General features: G+C 41.6%; 1 protein-coding gene across 1 annotated transcript; it reads left to right on the top strand.

Moving 5' to 3' along the window:
• Positions 1-3,774: 3,774 nt before the first annotated feature.
• On the top strand, positions 3,775-26,310 carry TM6SF2 (transmembrane 6 superfamily member 2). Its single transcript, XM_072155821.1, has 10 exons — positions 3,775-4,107; positions 8,333-8,436; positions 10,038-10,135; positions 10,711-10,814; positions 12,391-12,473; positions 22,499-22,623; positions 22,711-22,812; positions 24,337-24,429; positions 25,692-25,811; positions 25,908-26,310. Exons 1-10 carry the CDS (start codon positions 4,016-4,018, stop codon positions 26,112-26,114), a joined length of 1,128 nt encoding a protein of 375 aa, XP_072011922.1. The 5' UTR covers positions 3,775-4,015; the 3' UTR covers positions 26,115-26,310.
• The last annotated feature ends 72 nt before the right edge of the window (positions 26,311-26,382 follow it).

The following is a 26,382-nucleotide window of genomic DNA, read 5'->3' on the forward strand; positions in this document are numbered from 1 at the left end:
TAGGAGCTGCTTACTTTAGGTGACAGGTCCTCTTTAAGAAGTGTCCGACACTGTAGTGCACTGGAAACATTTGTAGGGAGTTCCTGTGCACAGTCTTGCCATGTGCCACATTTAACATGCAGTATCTGACAGAATAGTGTAACATGCTCTGTTAAAGGTGCCCAAAAGAAAGTTGGTGCGCTCTTTTGGAGCAGGAGAGGGTGCCAGAAATATAAATAACGTTCTCTGTAATTCATGAATCTGGCGCCCTCTGCACACTCCACAGACATACTGCCCCTAGTGGAGTGTACACTATCTTTGATGCGGGCCAATGTAACGTTTCTGAATATAAACTGCTATAATAATTTATAGGTGCTTTGACAAAAATGCGAAACCCCTGAGATATCAGGACAGCAAAACCTCCATTATCATGGAAACGGAACACTGTGTGCATTTGGGGCCTAATTTGGTAGTTCATGTGGGATTGATGGGCAATTGCAGAAGTTCTAGGTTGAGATTTAGGTCGCGTTCACACGTTGCGTTTTGGTCGCGTTTTCATTGGGTTTGAAACGCATATACAACAGCTGATGAGAGGTGATTTGCCTAATTACATTACCGTTTAACAAAACACATGCGTTAACATCGCGTTTACGATGCGTTTTGTAAACGGAAATGTTAGCAGCGATGTAATTAGGCAAATCACCTCTCCTCAGCTGTTGTGTATGCGTTTCAAACGCAATGAAAACCAAGGTCAAAACGCAACGTGTGAACGCGCCCTTAGGGAGATCGGTCACACATACGGCTTTGACTTCGTTTAGAAATAGAATCAAAGAGCATGGGGACGTGCCACGACCGATCTCGTATGCGCCTCTCATAGCAACGCATGTAATAGGTAACCAGTACCCGGAGTCTTATATTGTTTTAATGGGTGCTAGTAAACGACTGCCTGTGTTTCTGTAGAAATGCATATGGGGCATGCTCCCGTGTGCTTTGATTCAGTTTCTAAAGCGGTACATATCACTGCAGCCTAAATGATAACCGAAGGAAGCAACCACTATTTTGAAAACTACACCCCTAAGGAAATTTATTTTATTGTAATAATGAATTAACCCTTTTCAGTTTTTACATTTCTCACTTTTCGCAGTCCAAATGCTTATGAGGGATTGTTATCAGCACAATAGATTGCAATTCCTAGTGGCACCATTTAATATTCTGCATAGAACCCCCTGTGATCCTTGCTATCAGACACTTTCCTATGGATAAGTGATGAGTTTGCTCTTTATTCGGCTTCAATTTTTAACAAAAATAAAACTGGCAGAAATCTGGGTCAGGTCAATAGTCCTGTGTGTGTCTGTAGGAGGAGGAGATAAGAAAGAGAGCAGAGTCCAGGCACAACTCATCAGACATGCTGCGGATATCCTCAGTGGTACAACCTTATTTAGCAGGCTAAAGTCCTAAACTAGGAAAGACTTTTCCCTGGATGATGTGGCCGCCTTATCCAGTGATGACATCACGCACAACAAGAATCCAAAGCTCATAGTGAGGCAGAGCTACTAGTTTTATTATGTGCCATAATTTCAGTAGGATCTTAAATGAACAAGAGTCAACTTTGTTTATTGCAGCCACAAGAAAAATATTCACAAATATTTGTAAACCTTGCCCTATTCATAATTTTGTGAACTGAAATATATGAATAGTAGTTTTTACAATTCTGCACTATTCAAAGTAGGGAAGAAAGGAAACCACAAACTAATGGAAAAGGCACTGATGGAGTAATTTGTAAAATCTATGTAAATTATAAGCACAGCTACTAATTATTGTCACTCTCTACAAGGTATTATGTCATTCTTTGTTCACTTACAGTAGTTGTGAAATCCACTCTCAGATCTTGCACTCCTGCTCTTGCTATCCGCCTCAGTTTAGCCTACTTTTACACTAGTAGTCCCTCGATTCTAGTATGTGTGTGATTCTATAAAACATTCTCTGGGTCTCTCTGCACCTTATGCTGCACCCTGTCCCCCACTTCAAATCGCACAGTGCAGAGAAGCTATTACTCCTTAGTGCTCAAACAACACAGACTATACACTTCATGTAACTGTTGGTTTCTACTACTTATAACATGCTCCATGCACCTATACATGACACAGGCTGCCAGGCTAGTCACAATTTACATCCTGTATGTACACACTATGCAGTGTTCAGTGATTATACTTGTAGGAATATCATTGTATTTGCTGCTAAATTACTAAATGAGAGAAGGTATCATGGTAAGTGAAGGCAACCTCAATTTGACTTAGGCTGGTGCCACACGCAGACAAAGCCGCACCCACCGGGGCGGCCCGATCGCATCGGCGTTTCTATGGAAACGCCCGCGATCGGGAACGAGCCGCCGGTGTTTTGCATTAAATTAACGCAAAACACCGGCGGCTCGTTCCCGATCGCAGGCGTTTCCATAGAAACACCGATGCGATCGGGCCGAGGCCCGCCCCGGTGGGCGCGACTTTGTTTGCGTTTGCAAGCGCAGACAAAGCGCCCTGTGTGGCGCCGGCCTTAGTCTCCACTCATTTCACTACAGCTGAAGATTTTTGACTAATACCTGCAGAACAGAAAATTATAGAAAAGGGCAATTTAAAAAAACATTGTTGTGTTTAAAGGGGGAGTCATATATGGCAATTTGATAAAAATCATTATAACATCGGAGTTATTCTTTAATTCAGGGGCACCCAGCTGTGTGTTGACCATGCTAAGGCTCCACTTCCAGAAAATGTTATCGTGTAAGCATGAAAATGGTAGCTATATATGGTAATATGAAAATCAAACATCTTTACTTTTGGAGTACCGAATCAATGCCACACTGCAACAGAACAGGGGGTAAAGTCCTCATTTTGACACCATAGCAGCCATAATGCATGAATATGGAAGCACACCACCATTTAGTTTTTTTTTTTCCTATTGGTTAAAAATACAATATTACAGGCGGTCCCGACTTAATAACACCTAACTTACAGATGACCCGCAGTTACAAACGGCCCTCTAGATGTTGGTCTTTTACTGTACTTTAGTCCCAGGCTACAATGATCAGCTGTATTAGTTATCAATGGGGTCTACTATTAAGATTTATTGTTAATCCTGGTTCAACCCAAAGGTTTTAAAATACAATTGTCACAGAGATTAAAAAAAATTGGCTAGGTTTACAATTATAAAATAAACAGTTCTGACTTACATACAATTTCAACTTAAGAACCTACAGAACCTATCTTGTACGTAACCCGGAGGCTGCCTGTATATGAGAAGTAAAAAGAGGCTGTGCACAGGTAAATCATGTATATGGTGACAGGATAACTGTTAGGGCGCGGTCCCACGTTGCGTTTGCAAACGCAGACGCAGACCAAACCGCGCCCACCGGGCGGTCCGCGGTCCAATCGCATCGGCGTTTTCAATAGAAACATAGAGAAACGCCGATGCGATTGGACCGCGGACCGCCCGGTGGGCGCGGTTTGGTCTGCGTCTGCGTTTGCAAACGCAACGTGGGACCGCGCCCTGAATTGTATATAAGAAGCCATGAAATCGTTTACAAAACGCAACATAGCATTAACAAATGTAAATAGTAGCAATGAAAATGCAACTAAAGCGCAACGTGCGAACGCGCCCTAATTATAGTTCACAGGTTGTAGGGACCTGTGCACAATCCCTGTCGGGGAGTTCACCTTTCTGAACCCGAGACTATTACTACGAATAACACTGTTTCATTGCTGCCTCCACTTTCACGCTTTCCATCTGGCCTCTCCATTCGGGCTAATAAGGCTATTCCCTGCATAGCCAGGAGTAGCAGTGCATTGGCAATAACTAAACATGGGCCCCAGCTGCGGCTCTTATCAGTGCAGCCCGTGCATGTCGTAACACCTGAGAGTGAACTTTGTATGGCCAGAGACACGGCGCCCCCTCCGCTCTCAGCGCGCAGCTAGTCAGACCTGTCCCGGGCTTCACCTCCTGTATGCCGGGAAACACCTAGCCGGGCACACCACTGAGCGGCACCATGGGTCTCCCGGAGCCCGCCGGGCCCTTGTTACTATCCCTCACCGCTGTCCCTATCTCCTACATGGTGAACTCTATGTCAGCCGTTTCTGAGTGAGTACACTGGGTATACACGTGTATGGGGCCTATATAAAGTATATACCGTCAGTTGTTACAGACAGGATCCCCATAAGACTGTATAGGGAATATGCTGTGCTGTAGGACTAGTATATAGCTGTCTCGTGTAGACTGTATAGGGGGATACGCTGCGCTGTAGCACTGGTAGATACACCTGTCTCATACAGACTGTGTATAGGGGCATACGCTGCGCTGTAGCACTGGTATATACACCTGTCTCATACAGACTGTGTATAGGGCCATACGCTGTGCTGTAGGACTGGTAGATACACCTGTCTCATACAGACTGTGTATAGGGGCATACGCTGCGCTGTAGCACTGGTAGATACACCTGTCTCATACAGACTGTGTATAGGGCCATACGCTGCGCTGTAGCACTGGTAGATACACCTGTCTCATACAGACTGTGTATAGGGCCATACGCTGCGCTGTAGCACTGGTAGATACACCTGTCTCATACAGACTGTGTATAGGGGCATACGCTGCGCTGTAGCACTGGTAGATACACCTGTCTCATACAGACTGTATAGGGGGATACGCTGCGCTGTAGGACTGGTAGATACACCTGTCTCATACAGACTGTGTATAGGGGCATACGCTGCGCTGTAGCACTGGTAGATACACCTGTCTCATACAGACTGTGTATAGGGCCATACGCTGCGCTGTAGCACTGGTAGATACACCTGTCTCATACAGACTGTGTACAGGGGCATACGCTGCGCTGTAGGACTAATAGTCCTCATATTCAGGGAAGACCCCTGCTATAATTGTTACATGTATGTTATTATACACTCCAATAATAAGAGAGATTGCTGGTCCTGGTCCTGCTGTCTGGTGGTGGGAATTTCAGATAGCTTCTACTTGTAGTGTATTTGGTTCACATCTAATGATAATATGATGGATGCAGTTCTGTAAAGACATTTTTATCTATTTGAAGGGTAAGAAATGAATCAAACACTTACTATGAGCAATTATAGATCCAAAATTTCTACACTTCTCCCATCACTTTACACATATTTTGGCGTAAGGTACATTGCGCTATAAGTAGCCTCCCAGGGCCTAGTATTTTAGTATAGATATTTCCTTGTGTCTACCCAGCTGTAGGAGAGGAGATTCTAGTGGTAAAATGAATAAAACATGAAAATATAATACCCGGCTCATTCCCGTTACAGTCGCTGATTCCAGGCAAAAGTGTCAAATAATTCAGTTCTTGGAAAATGTATATTATATGGCGGCTTGTAAAAGTGGGTATTAACCAATGTTCATCTTACCTGGGGGTCGCTGTATAGTATTAAATCCATATCCTTTTCATAGAAAGACGAAATTACTTTTTCAATGCAAAATACATATCTGTTATCTGTAATGTAAGATTGAGTCAACAAGAGGACTCATTTTATCATACTGGTAAGTAACCTGTGTGACCTTTGTATTAGATGAATGAAATTATCTAGTACAGTTACTATAGGGCAGTGCTGACTGTGAGACACCTGGCACCTCACTGGTCCGCTATTCAGTGGGAGAAAAGGAACTAAAGTCTGCACACTGTTTAATTCCAGAGACATTGCAAACGGTTGATCAGCAGATGTGTTGGAGACCCACTGATCTGATATTTTGGACCTATACTTAGGTTAAGTGTCAAGTCCTATGACAGGGCCACACCAGAGAATGAATATAGTTCCCAAACAAATAATAATGGAGACCGCAGAGAAGACAAGTAACCCTAAAAGGGGTATTCCCACGAAGACTAGTTTCTTAAATGTATTTGGGATAACAAAATAGCACATTCTCTAATTCACTGTTATTAACAAAAAAAATACAGCATTTCACAGATATAATTCTAACCCGTCTCTATCAGTCCTGGTGTATACTATTTCAGTTGCCCTTAGACAATATAGACCTCTCATCAGGTCTGTGTCACTAGTCCGGTCACTACTACCTGTTGGAGCACCTCACAAGGATCCCATCACAGCCTTTATTTACGGTAGTTATTTCATACATTAATCATTATAAAATAATCTTTTCTTCATTATGTAAATGAGGCTGTCACATGGTCAGAGGCAGTGATGTCACCCCTGTTACCCCTCCTCTCTCCTCCCCCTGCTCATGTTTGTGTTTAATGTATAGTAAAGCATTGCTAGTGTGTGTGCTGCATCTGCTGACATTCTGCATCCTCCTAAAACACAGAGACACAGACATCAGCTACACAAGTGCCTGACATGATCTGCTATAACATGGCTGCAGCCTGGAGCTTGTGTATCTCTCCTATACACACACACAGGCTGCAGGGGGCGCCGGCACGAGGAAGCACATCATTATACAGCCTCACGTCATTATACAGGCTGTCAGTCAAGCACTGGGGGTGTGGTTGTGCCTCCCACTCATTAATAAGCTGGACAGCTTGAATATGCTAATGACTCATTGGACATTTCACAGGTCATTTGCATACAGCTTTAGGACCTCATTGCTTAGGTTTACAGGCATGTAGAGGGACAATGAAGGGATAGAGGCAATGCTCTCTAATGGCAGTTTATGAAAATATATTTAGTTATTTTGCATGACGGGTTCTCTTTAACGACCCACAATAAAATAGTATGTGAAGGTATGGTTAAACCTGTCTGAGCCACCTGAGTGAAGTTGGCCCCCCCACCTTGTTCAAATCAAGCAAAATTGGTGTCAAATGTTTGTGCTACGTTTGTGCTGGTTTGTGCAGCAGAAATTTTCGTTTGTGCCGCTATCGTTTTTAAGATTTTAATGAAAGTTTCCAGAGGTCATCAGAGGTCAACCAGCCCCCCCACATTGCCCAAATCAAACAAAACTGGGACCGAACAATTCTGCTACGTTTGTGCTGGTTTGTGCTGCTCAAATTTTTGTTTGTGCTGCTTTTGTTTTGAATAAATGAACAAAAAATTAAAGTTCAAAAGTTCAAGCAGCCCCCCCACATTAACCGAATCAAACAAAACTGGTGTCAAACGTTAGTGCTACGTTTGTGCAGCAAAAATTTTCATTTGTGCCGCTATCATTTTTAATATATTCATACTTTTTTGCAAAGGTCATTAGAGTTCATTTCTTCCAAAGTACAATGTGTTTGCTAGCTCCCCCTGGTGATCAAACCAGGGAAGTGTCACTAGGTTTGTTTTTTACCAGTTCATCCTAAACACCTCAAATACCTGAACATACCTTAAAAATAATAGCGGCACAAACAAAAATTTTTGCTGCACAAACATAGCACTAACATTTGACACCAGTTTTGTTTGATTCGGTCAATGTGGGGGGGCTGCTTGAACTTTTGAACTTTAATTTTTTGTTCATATATTCAAAACAAAAGCAGCACAAACAAAAATTTGAGCAGCACAAACGTAGCAGAATTGTTCGGCACCAGTTTTGTTTGATTTGGGCAATGTGGGGGGGCTGGTTGACCTCTGATGACCTCTGGAAACATTCATTAAAATCTCAAAAACGATAGCGGCACAAACAAAAATTTCTGCTGCACAAACCAGCACAAACGTAGCACAAACGTTTGACACCATTTTTGTTTGATTTGAACAAGGTGGGGGGGCCAACTTCACTCAGGTGTCTGAGCCCCCTCCATATATGGTGGGTGCTTGCTGCACCCACCAGGGATTGGGACTTAAAGTATGGGCACAGTCTTCCATTTAAGCACTAAATCAGGTCAATCTTTTTAGCAGCATGGGGATGAAATGTATAGAATTTCCAACCACTATTCTCGCACTGTCAATCATTGCAGGCTAGCTCAAGTTTTCGTTGATATTTTGAAATAGATTTTTAGATTAAACCGTTTTTTTAAATATTTTCCATACTTTATCAGTCTACTTGTTTTTGGCAACAAAATCTGCAACAAAAACACAAGAACTTTAACACAAGAAGTTGTTAAACTTGTAAACCATGCATATGCATTATCATGGTAACATGACAGTGTTAAAACCCAATTTGAATAAACCTAACATTATCACATATTGAATATTCTATGTAAATACAAAAGTGTGGTGGCACTGGGGGCTGTCTAGCTTGTGTTCCTCTCAGGGCTGCAGGGCTGCATTGGATAGAGGTTTGTCAGACACCAATGGCTATTGGAAAAGAATTACGGTAATAGAACTCCCCATACAAATGTCAACCCTTACGTGTAATCAACTTTATGAAATGATTCCGTGTCTGATGAAAAATGTTTTCCTGTTTTTTTTAGTCCTTTTGTTGTAGCTGGCATTGGAGTGTTGGTGCTGCTGTCTTTGTTGGTCGTGTTATTTTTCTTTGCACAAAGAAACCCACCCAAAGATCCTTTATTTTACGGTAAGCAGTTCCAACTTTACAACAAGTATAACCTAAAGGGAATCTGTCAGCAGTTTTTACCATACAAAGCTGAATACAGTGTATGTTGTTAAAACGACTGTGATAAGTGCACTTCTATTCCATCATTGTAGCTGGACTTCTTGCACTGTGGGAAATGAATTGCTCCACCTCCTGTAGCAGGCTTCTTGTTAGATATTAATACATGGTGAAGTGACTGGGAAGTAGTTTTAACACAAAGAACAGAGCAGTGTGAGGAGACTTTCAGTATCCAAAATTAGCTACAACCCGGCAACATAAATGTATTTTTCACAGTCGCTGCTCTTGACAACACACAAAGTTATGGTTGCTCTCCATGGACAATAGCTGTCTGCAGCTTCCTGTGGTTTGAACTCCTCATAGACTCCCCACTGACAAATTTAGTATGGATATGTTGTCCACATCAAAAAATAAATCTTAAACATCATTATTATTCCCAAATTATCATCCCTGTACATCAAAATAGTTGCAAATATTTGCTCAAAATATGATTTTTGCCATCCAACACTTTCTTAAAGCTGGCTTTATTAAGCTAATGACAAAGCCGCTGACCTTTGACAGATTTATCACAATTTTGGGCAAATTTTTGGTGGCGTAAGCCAATTCTTAACCCTAAAAAACTGATGTAAATGTAATTATTATTATTTTTTTTTTTTACAGTGGATTTGCATTTGCCCTTTTTTCTGGTTTGTAAAAACAGATGAATTCAATAGTGTGCATATACGGACTTGAAATTATTATATCACTCATATTGGCTTTCTCTGGGGCACTGCTTTGTACTTTCTGTTGCCCTGGCGTCATGCAATGTGATCATTGTGTCTTTTTAAGTTGTTTTCTAATGTGTGTGTGATACCATTTGACCTGCCCATTGACTTATATGGCGCTCGCATCAGAGTGAGTGTTTGCATGGTCTAGTTGGTGCGCAGGCCCGGGGCAGGAACTCTTTTATGCCCCCTTGACATGGAGCTGTTGTAAATAGGATAATAAGCAGGCTATTGTGATATTTCACGGAAAGTGATAAATGTTCGCCGTTGATTGCAATTCCATGGGAGGCTTTTGATACAAATTAATATTTGCAGTGAGCTCTAGATAACATTTGTAACATTTGCTCCATTCAAGAAAACAGAGCAAAGCTATCCCATAGCTTCAGTTTAATAATAATAATTAGTAATATATGCCATTGTTTGCAGCATAGAAAATTGACAGGACGGAGCCACCTCGCTGGTGTTCAGTGGTCCTTTGATAACTGCATGTTTTGGACAGAACATTAGGAGTTCACCAGTAGCCTCAGGAAAGCCATAAAAACAGTCCATCTGTACAAGTCTTTTTTTATTCTTCAGGTCTATCTACTACCAACATTGGAGTGGCAAGATTTGTTTCAACTCATTTTTCTTTATATGAGTTTAATGTGCCCTAAAATACTCAGTCTCATTTGATGTTGAAGTAGGAAAATATTTCAGGTGGTTAATGTCTCTGTCCTCTTGCTAGTCTATTGAACATTGGCATGCCACTTACCTATTTATGAATTTTTATTTCTTTCCTTTCCTTTCTTCAAACATATTTAGTTTTTGCAATCTTCTCCTTCACAAGTGTCATTGACTTAATAATATGGATGGAAGAAGACGGCTACATCAGCGGATTTATGGAGTTCTACATGAAAGAGGTAGGCATTACAGTCACTGCAGATGTGCCATGCTCTCCACTCAGAAGAATTGTTAGGGGGATATGATGACCTGCTTTGGGCTCTTGATAGTAAATATGCTAGGGATGAAAGTCAACATGTATCCTGATAAACTAAGATATACTTTATCATGGACAAAAATCCCAGCATCTACCTTCTCGTCACTGCCTTGTTTTTTATTTTTTACTCCCTGCATTCCAAAATCCATAACTTGTTTTTATATTTCTAGTTACATATTGTTTTTAGTGGTAAGAATGCTACTTCTGTTTGGTAACGTTTATTGTCTATGCAATTTACTGGGAAACGGGCAAAAATTCCTATTGCAGTACAAATTAGAAAAAAACTCAACTTAATCACACAAGTTAAATACTGCAAAAACCACTTGATAAATTTAGTGCAAAAGTGATTTTAGATTGTAGTTTATGCATAATTGACAACAGATTTGTATATGTGCCCCCACTTCTATATTTCAGATAGTCGATTCTACATAGTTATGTGTTACACCTAGCAGGCAATCCCTTTTACACAGAATTGCTGATGTTATTTCCTTTCTGTAGGGGGAGCCGTACCTCCGGACTGCACATGGAATGCTCATTTGCCTATGGGATGGGACAGCGCATTACTTGCTGTACTTGATTATGTTAGGTGCAATTGGTCGTGAGTAAGTTAAGAACTCATTTTCTTTTGGATCTATGTACTTCTTAGTTACTCCACTTTTATAAATTTACCAGACTATTCTAAATTCAGTACAATTAATAGCTTTAAAGAGACTTAAACCAATGAACACTGGTTAATTGTCCCAATTTGTACAATATCAGTGCTGTCTGGGACTGGGTTAATAAAAAAAAAACCAAGCAGCTACATACAAACAGGATCATGCAAACAAACATTAATTTGGGATTTGTGTTAGCCATTGTTTCAACGGCTAGCACGTCCCATTCAATATTATAGGCTCATGTACAAGACCATGGATTCCACTGTCCCATGCATGCGCCGACTGTCCGAGCTGCTAACAATAAAGCATGTCTTCTCTCTGCTTGTTTGTATTCCAGAGAGTCTTTTTCAGTTGCCGCCCTCAACTGCTGATGGCAAATGGGATGCGGACAATGGTCCACATGAGTTTATTTGTGTCCCATATAACTGTGCAGGGGGCCTTACCTAGAGGGCAGACTAATCTCTGGTGCTCTTTCCGTTGTAGTGTAATAAAGGAACAGCACATGTGCACTGAAGCTGATGTGCTTTCCTTTATTACAGCATAAATGTGTTTTTTGTTTTATTTCTGCTTCAGGCGACCCTGACAATTTCAGACACTTAAACACAAGTCCATAAAGACCTGTGGGTGGTTTGATGTATCAAATTGCCCTAACTGGTTCCCTTTACTTTATATGTACATTTTCTGTACCTGGTCATTTTTCTGTCACTCTTCAGAATCTTGAAGGACCCTGTTTTTACAACAAAAAGACTGCTACAAAAAGTCTACAGTAAAGGTGATTTAAAAAAACCTCTTCAGCCTCCCATTTCATGTAGAAACTCCCATGGTCTCACCCAGTCTTTACTCCCAGCGCTTTGGTGTTGCAGCCAGTAGGTGGCCTTTGCATCATGGCTGGTGCAGTATATAACCACTGAGGCATAGGCATTGTTAAAGTACAGGGGAACCATCAGAGCTTCTAAACTGGAGAACTGCTCTTTTCTGAAATTTGCTTAAACTTTTAAGTAGTTATTAAGCATGTATAGCCCAGAAATACATTGGCTTATAGCCCATAGGTCAGTTTACCACAAGATAATCCATTGAGACTGTTTTTCTATATAGTGGCTGAGACCCTAAGCAATCTGATTATATAAAGATAGGCGCTCGTGCGTTGGCACATGATATGCCCGCCACTGCATTTTCACAGCAGGATACATCAAGAGGCTTCCACGCTGTGTTTTTTCTACGCCAAGCAGGGCCTGGCGTAGAAATAAACGCAGCCGGCGACTTTTTACGCTCGCCCCACTGTTGTTAAGGTGGCGGATTGGGGCAAATAATCACATGTGCTAGCATTTGCGATTATTTCAGGACCTCTCCGCCACTGACGTCCTGATAAATATGCCCCATGCTGTCAATATCCATTACTTGTAAAATGCCTATAATTGTTCTTGTAAAGTGTATGGAGACTGTAAAAATTATTTTTTTACACTCATGCCAGAGCATCCTAGTTTCAATTAAGACATTTTTCCCCATTTATTTTTCTATCCAGGAAGAGCTACAAGACAGTGGGTCTTTACTGGCTGGGCTCATTACTTATGAGCATGTTAGTGTTTCTGCCTGGGAACGTGCTTGGTAAGTAAAATTTAACATCTATTATTTACTTGCCAACATTTTATATTCTACTGTTGGAACATAACAAACAAACAACCAGTTAAACATCAGATGTACAAAATGTTGAAAATATATATATATATATGGAAATGGCATTGTTCGTTTATGCAAAATACACATGTCAAGTAAACTGAAGGTCTATTTCAAACCTTTCAGTTGGGGCTACACATTTTGGACTTGCATCTAAAAACACCTCTATATAATCGAGTCAAGAATTTGGAGATGGGATAGAAGCCATAAGCAGGTGGGAAACAGAAAGGGAGGAAAAGGTGACCACATTCACTTCCGCAGTCAAGGGAAGTTATGACTGCTCCTCTACCGACTTGGGGTTACTGCTAGGCAAAGTTGCTCAAAGCATGAGACTCTGTATTACAGTAAGGAGGGTTCCATTGACATTGACCCAGAAGCTTTGTATCTCTCCCACGGTTAACATGTGAAGCACATGGCATGTTGTTAATGACAATGTTATGGAGGTTCAGGTCCAGGAAAAAAGTGGGAAGTCCCTAGTGCTTGTGTCTGGCACACCTAAAATCTTTTGTCTGGTAAGCAATTCTGGATGAAGGCGGTATGCAAATCGGATAGGTCTGTTGTAGGTGCAGGTCAGTAGTAGGTTAGGCGGTATCGCAGGATCCAAGCCTTCTAAGGGCCTATGGCCACCCCAACCACCCACCAAATTTTATACTCTGATAGACCTACAACCATGAAATCCTCAAACTTTTTTCCTGCTCTCATTACACATGTACACAATAGTCATTTCAAGAACTTTTTAACCCCTTAAGAACATAGCCAGTTTTGTTATTAAGGCTCAGCCCTTTTTTTTTTTTTTTTTTTTTTTTTTTAATCTGACCAGTTTCTCTTTCTGTAGTAATGGAGTAGACATGGGCAGGGTGCTAGATACAAGCAGGAGGGAAAACCGAATGTGAGAGACTCAAGTGTAGGATTATAATTCCAATGATAAGAAGTAGAAGTAGATGGTAAGAAGTAGAACTCTCACTTTTGGGTCTTGAGTGTTCAGCATGTAATATATTTCTTTATACGCAGAGCAGCATACAGTGGTAAAGCAACCACAGAGAATAAACGTCCTTAGTTTTAACACGTTGGTGGATAATATTCAAAATCATGCAAGCGAGAAGTATCCACACAGGTAGCACATCTTCAGAAGTTCCACGTTTTAATTCATAATGCAGATGAATATAAATATAAAACAGCGCGTTTCAGCACTGACCAAGTGTTTTTGTCAGGTTAAAAAAAATGGATACCGTATATACTCGAGTATAGGCCGACCAAGGTACGTATTTTAACACAAAAAAATGGGAAAACCTATTGACTCGAGTATAAGCCTAAGGTGGGAAATGCATTGGTCACATTGCTGCCCCCCCTCCCAGTATATAGATGGCCTGCTGCTGCCCCCCCTCCCAGTATATAGATGGCCTGCTGCTGCCCCCCCCACCAGTATATAGGTGGCCTGCTGCTGCCCCCCCCACCAGTATATAGGTGGCCTGCTGCTGCCCCCCCCACCAGTATATAGGTGGCCTGCTGCTGCCCCCCCCCACCAGTATATAGGTGGCCTGCTGCTGCCCCCCCCACCAGTATATAGGTGGCCTGCTGCTGCCCCCCCCACCAGTATATAGGTGGCCTGCTGCTGCCCCCCCCCACCAGTATATAGATGGCCTGCTGCTGCCCCCCCCAGTAAAAAGACGGCCTGTTGCTGCCCCCCCAGTAAAAAGACGGCCTGTTGCTGCCCCCCCAGTAAAAAGACGGCCTGCTGTTGCCCCCCCCAGTAAAAAGACGGCCTGCTGTTGCCCCCCCCAGTAAAAAGACGGCCTGCTGTTGCCCCCCCCCAGTAAAAAGACGGCCTGCTGTTGCCCCCCCCCAGTAAAAAGACGGCCTGCTGTTGCCCCCCCCAGTAAAAAGACGGCCTGCTGCTGTTGTCCCCCCCCAGTAAAAAGACGGCCTGCTGCTGTTGTCCCCCCCCAGTAAAAAGACGGCCTGCTGCTGTTGTCCCCCCCCCCCAGTAAATAGACGGCCTGCTGCTGTTGTCCCCCCCCCCCCAGTAAATAGTCGGCCTGCTGCTGCTGCCCCCCCAGTAAATAGTCGGCCTGCTGCTGCTGCCCCCCCCAGTAAATAGTCGGCCTGCTGCTGCTGCCCCCCCCAGTAAATAGTCGGCCTGCTGCTGCTGCCCCCCCCCCCCCAGTAAATAGTCGGCCTGCTGCTGCTGCCCCCCCCCCAGTAAATAGTCGGCCTGCTGCTGCTGCCCCCCCCCCCCCAGTAAATAGTCGGCCTGCTGCTGCTGCCCCCCCCTCCCCAGTAAATAGTCGGCCTGCTGCTGCTGCCCCCCCCCCCCAGTAAGTAGACGGCCTGCTGCTGCTGCCCCCCCCCCCAGTAAGTAGACGGCCTGCTGCTGCTGCCCCCCCCCCCCCCAGTAAGTACACGGCCTGCTGCTGCTGCCCTCCCCCCAGTAAGTACACGGCCTGCTGCTGCTGCCCCCCCCAGTAAATAGACGGCCTGCTGCTGCTGCCCCCCACCCCCCAGTAAGTAGACGGCCTGCTGCTGCTGCCCCCCCCAGTAAGTAGACGGCCTGCTGCCCCCCCCCCAGTAAGTAGACGGCCTGCTGCTGCTGCCCCCCCCCCAGTAAGTACACAGCCTGCTGCTGCTGCCCCCCCCCAGTAAATAGACGGCCTGCTGCTGCTGCCCCCCAGTAAGTAGACGGCCTGCTGCTGCTGCCCCCCCCTCCCCCCAGTAAGTAGACGGCCTGCTGCTGCTGCCCTCCCCCCAGTAAATAGACGGCCTGCTGCTGCTGCCCCCCACTCCCCACAAGTTTATAGACATCCTGCCCCCTACCCAGCACATTAAAAAAAATTAACTCTGTACTCACCTTTCTGACACCCAAGGCAGTTCCACTATTTTCTCGGTGGTAGACTGCCCCATAACACACCCTTCTCACCTGTAGGGCATGAAGCACTTTTTTGGAAACTATAAAGCCCTTGATAAATTCACTGAGGGGTGGAGTTAAAATAGCATTTTTTTTCTCAAATGTGCCATTTTAGTGCCAAATATATTTTGCCCAACTCATGCCACTTTAGACGAACACCCCAAAAATCATTCTGCGGGTTGTCCGGAGCACAGCAATACTCCACTGGAGACAAATGCCCCAAATATCATGATGCAGGTTCTCCCGGGTACGGCAATATCTCATTTGTGGCAATAATCTACAGGCTGGAAACAGCATGGTTTAGAAGGGAAGGTGCCCTAAGCTGGGCATAGTACTTTGGGGTAAAATCTAAGTGTCCTAGTCTTTTGGGGCATGTTTCACAATGGTAAATGGTGTCCTTCCAAATGCCTTTTTTGGAGCACGCCCTGCACCTTTTTTGTGTCCTTTCCTTCTTGGCAGTTTGGGGAACTCTTCTCCTGGAACTTGCAACCCTGGAACAATACGTTTTGTGGCTTAACTTCAAGAAGTGCTGGCACCCCCCCCCCTTCCTGGTCTCCAAAAGAAAATGCTTAATGACCACCTTTTGAAAATCCAGAAAAGTTCCCCTCTGGCCTGCACATGGATGTAACACATATGCATTATACAGTGCTAGCTGAATGATGTGCACGGCCAGCTTCTTGTACTACACCCTTCTTAAGCACCTGGTCCGACAAGTCAACCCCTCTCATGTACCTATTGTAGTCCAAAATGCATACAGGTCTGGGGGTTTCTGTACTGGTGTGCCAATGTATTGTTGTTATTACAAGGACCTCTCTCTTGTCCTTGTACTTAATACACAATATAGAGTCGCTGCATAGTGCCCTGCTCTTGTGCCTTGTAAGTTTTTGCCCAAGCAGCAACTTAGGGAGACCTCTCTGATTTCCACGTACAGTGCTGCGTCCCTGAGTCATTGTACACCGATTATATGGCACACCGAATAATAACTTTTTGGAAGAATGTCTTAAAGATGTTCTGGTATATTCATTATGGCCAATAGCATTTAAGCACCTTATCTCCTTTACACGCCCCCTATGCTGCTGCTGATGATTAGTGCGCAGTCGCATATGTAAAAGGGGAGATTCTGCATTTTCTAAGAGACTGGTGTGTCTTAGTTTGTGCTATCGTCCCGATACTGGGGAGCAATCAAAGGGTTAATATGAAAGTCAGCTTGCAGATGAGCCCCAGATAAAAAATCTCTTACATTATAATCCACAAATTATAAGCACTACAGATGACAAAAGTTAATTTCCTAGCAACTTCTAGATTTGTGAGGACATACAACATACTGAGTATAGAAATGCAATCACAAAATCACCTTCATTCCCCTTTGCAGCAAACCTTGATTTGACACAAAAATTAAAGGCGTTGCTCAGTTTCATAGACTGTAAGCTCTTTCAAGCAGGTCCCTCGCTCCGATTGTTCCATATGACTATTTGTACTCTGTAATGTAGTATTTATTTCCCCCAGAATTCCTAACCCCTTATCCGCCACGGAGCTGATGACGGCTCGGCACTGGATCTGAGCTGAACCAGCATCGGGAAACACGGGGTGCAGGCTGTAACTATTAGCCGGCACCCCAGTGTAACACCCGCGATCGGAGTGGGCTCCGATCGCTGCTATGGAAGTGCTGGGGTCTGATCCGATGTGGACCTGCAAGCACTGCCAGTAAGATGGCGTCTGTGACGTCATCTTACTGGCAGAGTGCCAGCCTATGCAAGTGCATAGGCTGACACTGCTAATACCCTTCAATACATGAGTATTGCAGAGTATTATCATGAACAAGCAATCAGATGATTGCTTGTCAATGTCCCATGGTGGAAAAGTGAAAAAGTAAAAAAAAATGTTATTCAATAAAAAAGAAAGTAATAAATCAATAAAAATGCCCATAAGCAAAAAACAAGCCATCAACCAGTTCCGTAGCCAATAAAGTAAAAATTTTATGCCACTTGGAAGATGGCAATCCCCACATTAGTTTTTTGACAAATTTAGTAAAATGTAAGAAAATATATTCAAGTCTGGTATCCCCATAATCGTATCAACCCATAGTATAAAGATAACATGATTGTTAGGCTAAACGGTGAACACAAAAAAAAAAAAAAAAAAATCAAAAATCCAGTACAGAATTGATGCTTTTCTACTCCTGCCCTCAAAAACGAGTTTCTAAATTTTCAACAATAGGTGATACCAACCTAAAAATGGCGACACTGGAAAAAGCATCTCATCCCGCAAAAAAAAATGCAGTCACATGGCCCCAATAACGAAAAAGCGAACATTTTATAGCCTACATAAGGAGGAAACGAGAAAACTAAAATCCTGGCAGGGCGCTCCTTCCCATTCTGTGCCTCGCTGTGCACCCATAAAACAGGTAACGTCCACCTGTGGTGGGTCTCTGTACTTGGGGTTTTCTATTTTTATCTTTTGGAAATGTATAAATTTTAGGGCTAAATGAACGTATAACCGGCACAATTTGACCATTCTAAATTTCACCTCCATTTTGATTCAATTACTAAGAAGATCTCAATGGGTTAACAATCTTCCTAAAAGCTGTTTGATAGTTTGGGGGTGCACATTTGAAAATGGGTTGATTTATATAGGGCAGTGATGGCGAACCTATGGCACTGGTGCCAGAGGTGGCACTCGGAGCCCTTTCTGTGGGCACTCAGGCCATCAGCCCAGGACAGAGTTCACCAAACAGGTTAATATCCATTGACTGTTTGGAACTGCTTGAAAACTGAGAAGGTGTTGACAGAAGTGCATTCTCTTTGGAGGTCCTCCTGCTGGACCCACCATTCTTTCGAAACAGAGAGACCCTGGAGAGAAGCTACAATGATAGACTGAATTTGCCCACTTAGTTTCAACTGTATTGGTGACCTCAAGGGGCCGATACAATTAAAGAAGTGGAAGAACAGGTAGCAATAAGTTACTGCTTAACCCCTAGGCGCACCAGGACGTTATAGTACGTCCCCGGCGCTACATACTTAGCGCACGGGGACATGCTATAAAGTCCTGCTTCTATCACAGCTGACAGCCTGCGCTAACACCCGCGATCGGAGCCAACTCCGATCGCGGGTGTTAACCCCTTACACGCCACGGTCAAGCATGACTGCGCGTGTAAGGGTGTTTATGCTATGGATCGGATCCCCCGCGCCGCTTACTGGGGGATCCAATCCACTTCTGGGCAGCTCCGAGGACTGAGCTGCCCGGTCTCCATGGCAGTCGGACCCCTTCCGGGTCTGACTGTAAACTGTCTGAGCATGCGCAAGCTTGCTCAGACAGTTTACACTGCTCTACAATAAAATAGTATTGTAGAGCAGTGTATTGAATTTGAACCAGCGATCAGACCATCACTGGTTCAAGTTCAAGTATGTATAAGTAAAAAAAAAGAGTGAAAAACACTGAACACTACACATTATAATAAATAAAAAATAAATACATAAAAATAGAAGCCCCTAAAATGTCACTTTCCCATAAAAACACTTAATAAAGTATAAAAACCACAAAAACACAAAACAAACCTGCATATTTGTTATTGCCGCTTCCGTAACAATCTGTATAATAAAACAGAATCGTTACTGGACCCGCACGGTAAACGCCGGAGAAAAAAAAAAACGAAAAAACTTTCTGAAAAAAGATCATTTTTAATTAATACCCTATAAAAAATGCTCTAAAAAGTGATTTAAAAAATGTTATGCACTCTAAAATAAGACCACAAAAAAGAACAATCCTTCTCGCAAAAAATAAGCCCTTAAACAGATTTGTGAGGCGAAAAATAAAAAAGTTATGCATATGAAAGACGGTGATGCTAAAATTAACAACATTTTTGCCAAATTACTTTTTATTCGGTAAAAATTGGGGAAAAAAACCAAAATCGCTATAAATGAGGTCTTTTCGTAATCGTGGCGACCCATAGAATAAAAATAATATACTATTTTTATGGTATGGTTAACGACCAAAAAAAAACATAAAAATTTTCCTAAAAATTGCTGATTTTCATTTCCTCCATCAACAAAGAGTTAATAAAATCTCACCAATTAGCTATAGATGCCCCAAAATTACCTACCAGAAAAGTGCATCTCATGTGGCAAAAGAAATAAGCCCCTATAGGTCCACATTAAAAAAAGAAAAAAAAATTATTGCCTGTACAATGTGACGCTGCAGATCTGCTCTGCATGGCGCCTCCTTCTCTCCTATGCCCGGACGTGCGCCCATACAGCAGTTTACCACCACATATAGGGTATCAGTGTACTCAAACTTTGTGGAGGCTTTTTTCATTTAATCCATTGTAAATGTTTAATTTTCCACCCAAAATGAGTGTATGGTGAAAAAATATTACAATTTGCAGACTGCACCTCCATTTTGTTTTAACCCCTATAAAACACCTAAAGGCTTAACAAACTTCTCAAAAGTGGTTTTTCATACGTTGAGGGGTGTAGTTTCCATAATGGGGTAATTTATGAGTCTGGCTATTATTTAGGCCTCTCAGTGTCAATCTAAATACGGGTTTTGGTGATTTTACAAAAAATGTGAAAAATGATACCTAAATTCTTAGCCTCATAACATTCTAGTAAAATATGTGGAATCTTAAAAAACCATGCCAACACAAAGCAGACATTTGGGAAATGTAAGTTATGAATTTATTTGGGTGCTATGACTGTCTGCATCAAAAGTAGAAAATTTAGAACGTTGAAAATAAAGAATTTTTCCAGATTTTTTCCAAATTTATTTTTTTTTCATAACTAAACGCAAAAGATTTCATCCAAATTTTTAAACTAATTTGAAGTACAATCTCAAAATCCCCTGGATATCTCAGAGTTCCAAAGCTATAACCACTTATAGTGACACATGCCAGATTTGAAAAATGGGGCCACGTCCTTAAAGGAAACCTACCACTGCTCACATGATGAAATCATACAAGCACACAACCCTGTAGGCTATTTAATACTGATGCCGACACATACTTTGGTTTGGCCCAGCGATTTTTAGTTTAGCTAAAAAAACGATTAACTCACATATGTAAATAGCCCTTCCAGTGCTACCCCTACGTCATCAGCCCTCCGTCGATGCCTTCCTATTGTTATTTATTCATGCCTCAGTCTTTCATGGCTTTCGGCACCTGAAGGAGGGCAGGTAGAAAGAAGGAGGCGTGAATAATTAACAATTGGAAGGCATAGACTGAGGGCTGATGATGTAGGGGTAGCACCGGAGGGCTAATTTACATATGTGAGTTAATCTTTTTTTAGCTAAACTAAAGATTGCTGTGCCTAACTAAAGTCGGCATCAGTATTAAATAGCCTACAGGGTGGTGTGCTTGCATGATTTCATCATGTGAGCAGTGGTAGGTTTCCTTTAAGGCCAAAAGAGGCTGAGTGCCGTAGGGGTTAAAATGGCACATTGACACATCAGGGTAAATAAGTGGGTTTTGGTTGTAGTTTGGGCACTCTGTCTCTAAAAGGTTCGCCATCACTGATATAGGGGGTTTTGATGCTAAATATGTAAAACTTCATTCAAAACACTATTTATCTGCAAAAGAGTAAATTCTGAAATAAAGGAAAATCGCTATTCGATTTGTAAGCCGCACGACATCAAAATTAATTATCCAGACATTTCAAAAATGATGAAAATGTAAAGTAGACATATGGGAAATGTTATTCATCAACTTATTTAGGTGGTAAATCTATCAACCTGAAAATGTAATGATTTTGAATTTCAAAAAAGTGAAATTTTTCAAAAAATTCTGCATTTTTTTTAAGTTTTGCGTTTATTTTCCAAAAAAATATCAGCCAACATTTACCACTAAAATGAAGTACAACATGTGGGGAAAAAACAATCTCAGAATTGCTTTGATAAGTAACAGTGTTCAAAAGTTATAACCATATAAAGCGACACAATTCTGAATCCATAAAAATGGGGCTGAGCCTTAAGCTGTAAAATGGCTACGTCCGTAAGGGGTTAAAGTACTGTATGATGGCGCTGTACAGAGATTATTATTATTATTATTATTATTATTATTTCAGCAAAAACTAATGTAGTCTTTGTACAATTAATTTATACCATTTTCTAAAATGCTTTCTGTTCCACATAGTTTTCTAGTTCTTTGCTTGCTTTCACTGGAATGGGAATTGATTTTCAATTTCATGCGTTAACCCTTACAGGACTACATTTTTTGATGCCCCAATGTCCACATGCCCAGTTTTTTAAATGCCAAATTCAAAGTGATTTAGTTTTTTCATAACATATTTGGAACAATCTTTTTCTATCTTTTTGGGGCACAGATTGAATTTTCTGTGGTACCAAGATAGAACAAGTAACTTTAATTTTGTATATCTTAGGTTGTAAAAATAGGGACAGGTCCAGACACACTTGTCACAATACTAACCCTCTGCTTTGTATTGGGCTAATGTTACCGGATCTGTGCACATTGCACCATTGACATCATTACTAAAGCCCTGAGCCCTGAAAATTCTTTTCTAAAAGCCGTCTTAGGATCTGTAAAGGTCAGATGCCCAACATGTTTTATGCAATCTAATGTCTATTAGAATTGCACGTGTGTGTATGTATATGTAATATATATATTGCATACAGTATTTGTCATGGGTGGAAGTAAAGTTACCTTTTATTTGAGTAGAACTATGATTAATTAGCAAAATTATTAATATCCTAAGTTCCATCAGTGTAGAATAAAATTGTTCAAACTACCGTTTGATTTCATAAGGCCTAAGAATAAAACTTGTCTCGTATATTCCATGGTGTCACTATGATTTATGTGTAGATGTGTCATAGTGGCCTAGGAGACAAACGTATGCCTCTGTCACTTTCAGGATGAAGGATGGTGCATCTGGGGGCGTCTATGCCTTATTGTACTACAATGAAATCTCACTAGGGGCCCATGACTCAGTCAGTGTCACTTCTTTTGTACCGTGACATAAAGAGAGATTGTTTGGTCTTGTTCGTTGTGATGGAATTTTTATCTCTCTGCTGCAGTGAATTTTTACAGAGTCGTGTTATTCTATTTCAGGGAAGTATGGGACAGAAGTCCGCCCTGCCTTTATCCTTAATGTCCCCTACCTGTTTCTTCCTATCTGGGCAGGAGTGAGAATATTCGAAGAAAAGCATTCTTTTACTAAAATGCCAGCTGAAAAGGTAACAGAGTTCTGTCCACCATGTGTACACCATTAATGCTATTTTTTTTTATTTTAGTTATCAATGTATTTTATTTTTTTTCTGCAGGTGACATTGGCACAAAATGAAGGAATTTTTCAACGCCCAGTAGATATTGCACTGATCTTCTATTTGTTAGGAGCCCTTATATTTACAGTTTTTAGGGGACTGGTAAGTATAAATGTAACAAGGGTTACAAGGGTAACAAGGGTTGACTTTAAACCTCTGACCCCAACTCTGACTCCAGCGAAATGGTAACCAACTTCAGTCCTGTTTTTCTGGTCACTGTAGTGCTTGAGATAAATACGGGCATTCTTTTCCACTGCCTTATTCCTGTTATCTATAGCAGAGGAGCTTCACTACTGAGCATGTACATTAAGTGCAGCAAACATTCCTTTCAACTAAAAAGGGGGTCAGTGGAGCGCAAGCCACACCGCCAGGCCAAATGCAGACTGTCAAGCTATGAGTTGTGGTCCGCACCCTGCTGACAGTAAAAGTCCAACGAGAGCTTGCCTAAGCCCGTTCCACACTTACTTTCATTGGTACATGAGGCTAGGTAGCGGCTAGTTTTTGTCTGCTCTGTGGGTCTCCAGTATTTTAAACCTGCCGTGTGGACCACAGTATTATTATTTTCTGCTCTAAATGCAGTATTTGTTTGCTGGGATGGTATTTATTGCTTTATTTAGCATTTTGTGTTATATTGAGGTTATTGCTGCATAAAAGGTTTTTGATGCAGTCCTGTAACCCTTTAGTGACCGAGCTCATTTGCACCTTGATGAGTAAGGCCTATTTTTCAAAATCAGAATGTGTAACTTTATCCGCTAATAATTTTAGAATGCTTTAACTTACCCAGGTAGTTTTGAGATTTGTTTTTTCGTGACATGTTGAACATCATGTTAGTGGAAAGTTATGGTTGATATATTTGGCATTTATTTTTGAAAAAATTTGCTATATTCAAAATGTTCTGGTTTTCAAACTGATAGTATAAGACTAACATGTACCATAGCTCGGCTTGGTGTTGGCATCATTCCCCACATGTAGATGTAACTCACTGTCTGAGCATATGGCATGGCGCAGAAGGGAAGGAAGCACCGTTGAGCTTTCATAGGGCAGATTTTGATAGAATATGTCAGGTGGAATAACGTGTTTGCAGAGCTGACATTTTTACTGCTACCATTTTGGGAACTCTTTCCACTTTAAATAATAGTTTTATTGTTAATGAATTTTATTTTCCATTTTAATTTTTTTTTTTCCCCTTTTTTTAAATTTTACAACTCTAGCATATGAACTGGTGATCATGTGATCATACAAATGCACTGCATAACCGCACTATTCAAGCAGGGTGGCCCATGCAGAACTTAGGCTTGGCCAACAGATAAACTCTGCTGCCTAGCCGAAGGCCCCTTAGTGACTGACAGAGAAATCCTTATGGGTGTTCACTAAGGGTTTAAAGTTCAGCAAAATGTCATTATGTTGTAAATGTTGCTTACCCCTGGCCTAAATCCTTAGATCATGAGTAGAACAGGCAATTTTGAAATTTTTATAATTTATTATGTTTGTGGTGTCGGTCCTTTTTATCACTACTGTTTCGTTTTTTAAACCTTTAAACTAAATCATGTTTTAATTCCTAACTACCAAACATATTCAGATATTTAAAAATGTATATAATTTTTCTACCTTTATTTGCATTTATAGCTGGCACTGGACTGCCCTGCTGACTTGTGTTTTACATACATCTACCAATATGAACCATATATAAGGGATCCAGTGGCTTATCCTAAGGTTCAGGTAACTGCACTTTCTGTTGTTTTCAGCTGAGATAAACAAAACCATGTAATTTTTAGGTCACAATAAAGTCATAAAATCTAAGTGACAAGGGATTTTCAGATATGAAACGGTAGCTTAATAAGGTAATACTCACTGACTTGTATATACTGGGGGACTAAAAATTAGTTAAATAGAAAAATGAAATCACAAGGCTGTCGCTTTAATGAATGGAGAAGTGAGTTGTACATATGCCAACCTGCACCATTTCATGTCTATGTAACTGCTGCAAATTGCAGAGTACAGCGCCAGGCTTTCTAATTCCTATCTTTAGTTAAAAATAATGATTATATTCTTTAGTATTCTTAATATAGAACAATTTAAAACATAATTTTCTTTAATATTGAATAATAATCATAAATCATTTGTGCCATAAGGGTTTTTTTTCTAGAAATGCTGAAAAGAAAAAAACTGGGACTTGGGCAAAAAAACTGAAAGTGTTGTTACTGTACTCCCGATACTTCCAATTGTCGCAACCTGTGACCCTGACTGGAATATTCAAGGGAGGGTGGGGAAGGATCACTTGAACAACTTCGACCAATTTGTGGTTCCCTTGGACCAAGGGATATCAAGGGAAGTGTGTTATCAGGGGAAGTGATATCCCATGGGGTTTAAGAAGACCATGGGTTGGCTGAAGTGGGCCCAGAGATGCCCCCCTTCCCCCTAACACTGCCAGTCAGGTGCTGAAGACTAGAAGTGTTGACTTCTGTCTCAGAAGCCAGAACATGGTAAGTACACTTTGGGTCATATTTACTAAGGGTTGCGTGCAGCACTTTTGTCAGACCGTGCACGTTCTTCATGGCTAAATCGTCTTGCACAGGTATTTAAGTGTCTGCGCTGCAATTGTGTTGCATGCAACCCTTTTGTGGCACAGCGGCGCTGGCTTCCACGCAACACATATTAGGGGCGATAGATTCGGACCGAGCACTGTATTTAACTTGCAAATTGTCGCACACCCTACGTTAAAGGTGCACCACAAAAAAGATGGTGAACTCTGCCGGACCAGTACCAGGAAGCGACACATTCATGATTTACGCTGCATTATAGATAGACAGACAATGCACTTTTAGTGAACTCTAGTCACTTTGTAATGGTGCTCCTTTGTTTTTTTTTTGCCACCTCTGCTCTTGCCCTCAAGGGGTTTCCATAATTTTTGGGAAAAAACCCTTTAAGCATACATTTCAACATTTACCTAAAGATGAATTGACGGATAACTTTTCTTCCAGATGTTGGTAAATATGTTCTATCTACTTCCGTTTCTGTGTATGTTCATCTACGGTCTGCTGGTTCCTGGCTGTACATGGATGTTGGACTGGACAGTTGTTTTTGCTGGTGCAATGGCTCAGGTAGGATTAGGTTTTAAGTAGAAAAGAGAAGTTATCTGATGTTTGCCGTTGTGCCTTCTACCTAGTTTTATAATTTATCTACATTTTTTTTGATAGGCCCAGTTTGTGCACATAGGCTCTTCCATCTACCACCGAACACCATATACTTATAGAGTTCCTCGAGAATCATGGTGGGAGTTTATGATACTGAATGTTTTATACACCCTGGGGATGCAACTACTGGCTTTCCGATGTATTCAAAACCCAGCCTACTTTCTCAAAGGCTCAAAGCAAACTGTTGAAGAAGGCAAGAAACACAATTGATAGAATTTAGTATTGGACTGCAGTGCTTCTTAAATGAGTCTTGAAAATGAACAGTCTCCATAAGACTAACAGAACTCTAGGCTCTGATCTTCATGTTGTCAAAGAAGTAAAAGGACATATTTACCATAAGATGGACTGTGAAAGAATGTTTTCTGTGTTTTGCAATGAATTTCTGCTAATAAATGAGATATATCTATTCCCAGTTTTCACTATTTATCTCACATGTAAAATATGTCAGATTTGAAAAGAGCATGTTTGCCTGTTGACC

This window comes from Engystomops pustulosus, chromosome 1 (assembly GCF_040894005.1).
Source record: "Engystomops pustulosus chromosome 1, aEngPut4.maternal, whole genome shotgun sequence".
Taxonomy (NCBI): Eukaryota; Metazoa; Chordata; class Amphibia; order Anura; family Leptodactylidae; genus Engystomops; species Engystomops pustulosus.

Coding starts and splice junctions, on each gene's coding strand:
- TM6SF2 (XM_072155821.1), top strand. CDS start 4,016: ATGGGTCTCCCGGAGCCCGCCGGGCCCTTGTTACTATCCCTCACCGCT. Junction 12,474..22,498: donor TCTGCCTGGGAACGTGCTTG/GTAAGTAAAATT, acceptor ATTCTATTTCAG/GGAAGTATGGGACAGAAGTC. Junction 24,430..25,691: donor TGGCTTATCCTAAGGTTCAG/GTAACTGCACTT, acceptor CTTTTCTTCCAG/ATGTTGGTAAATATGTTCTA.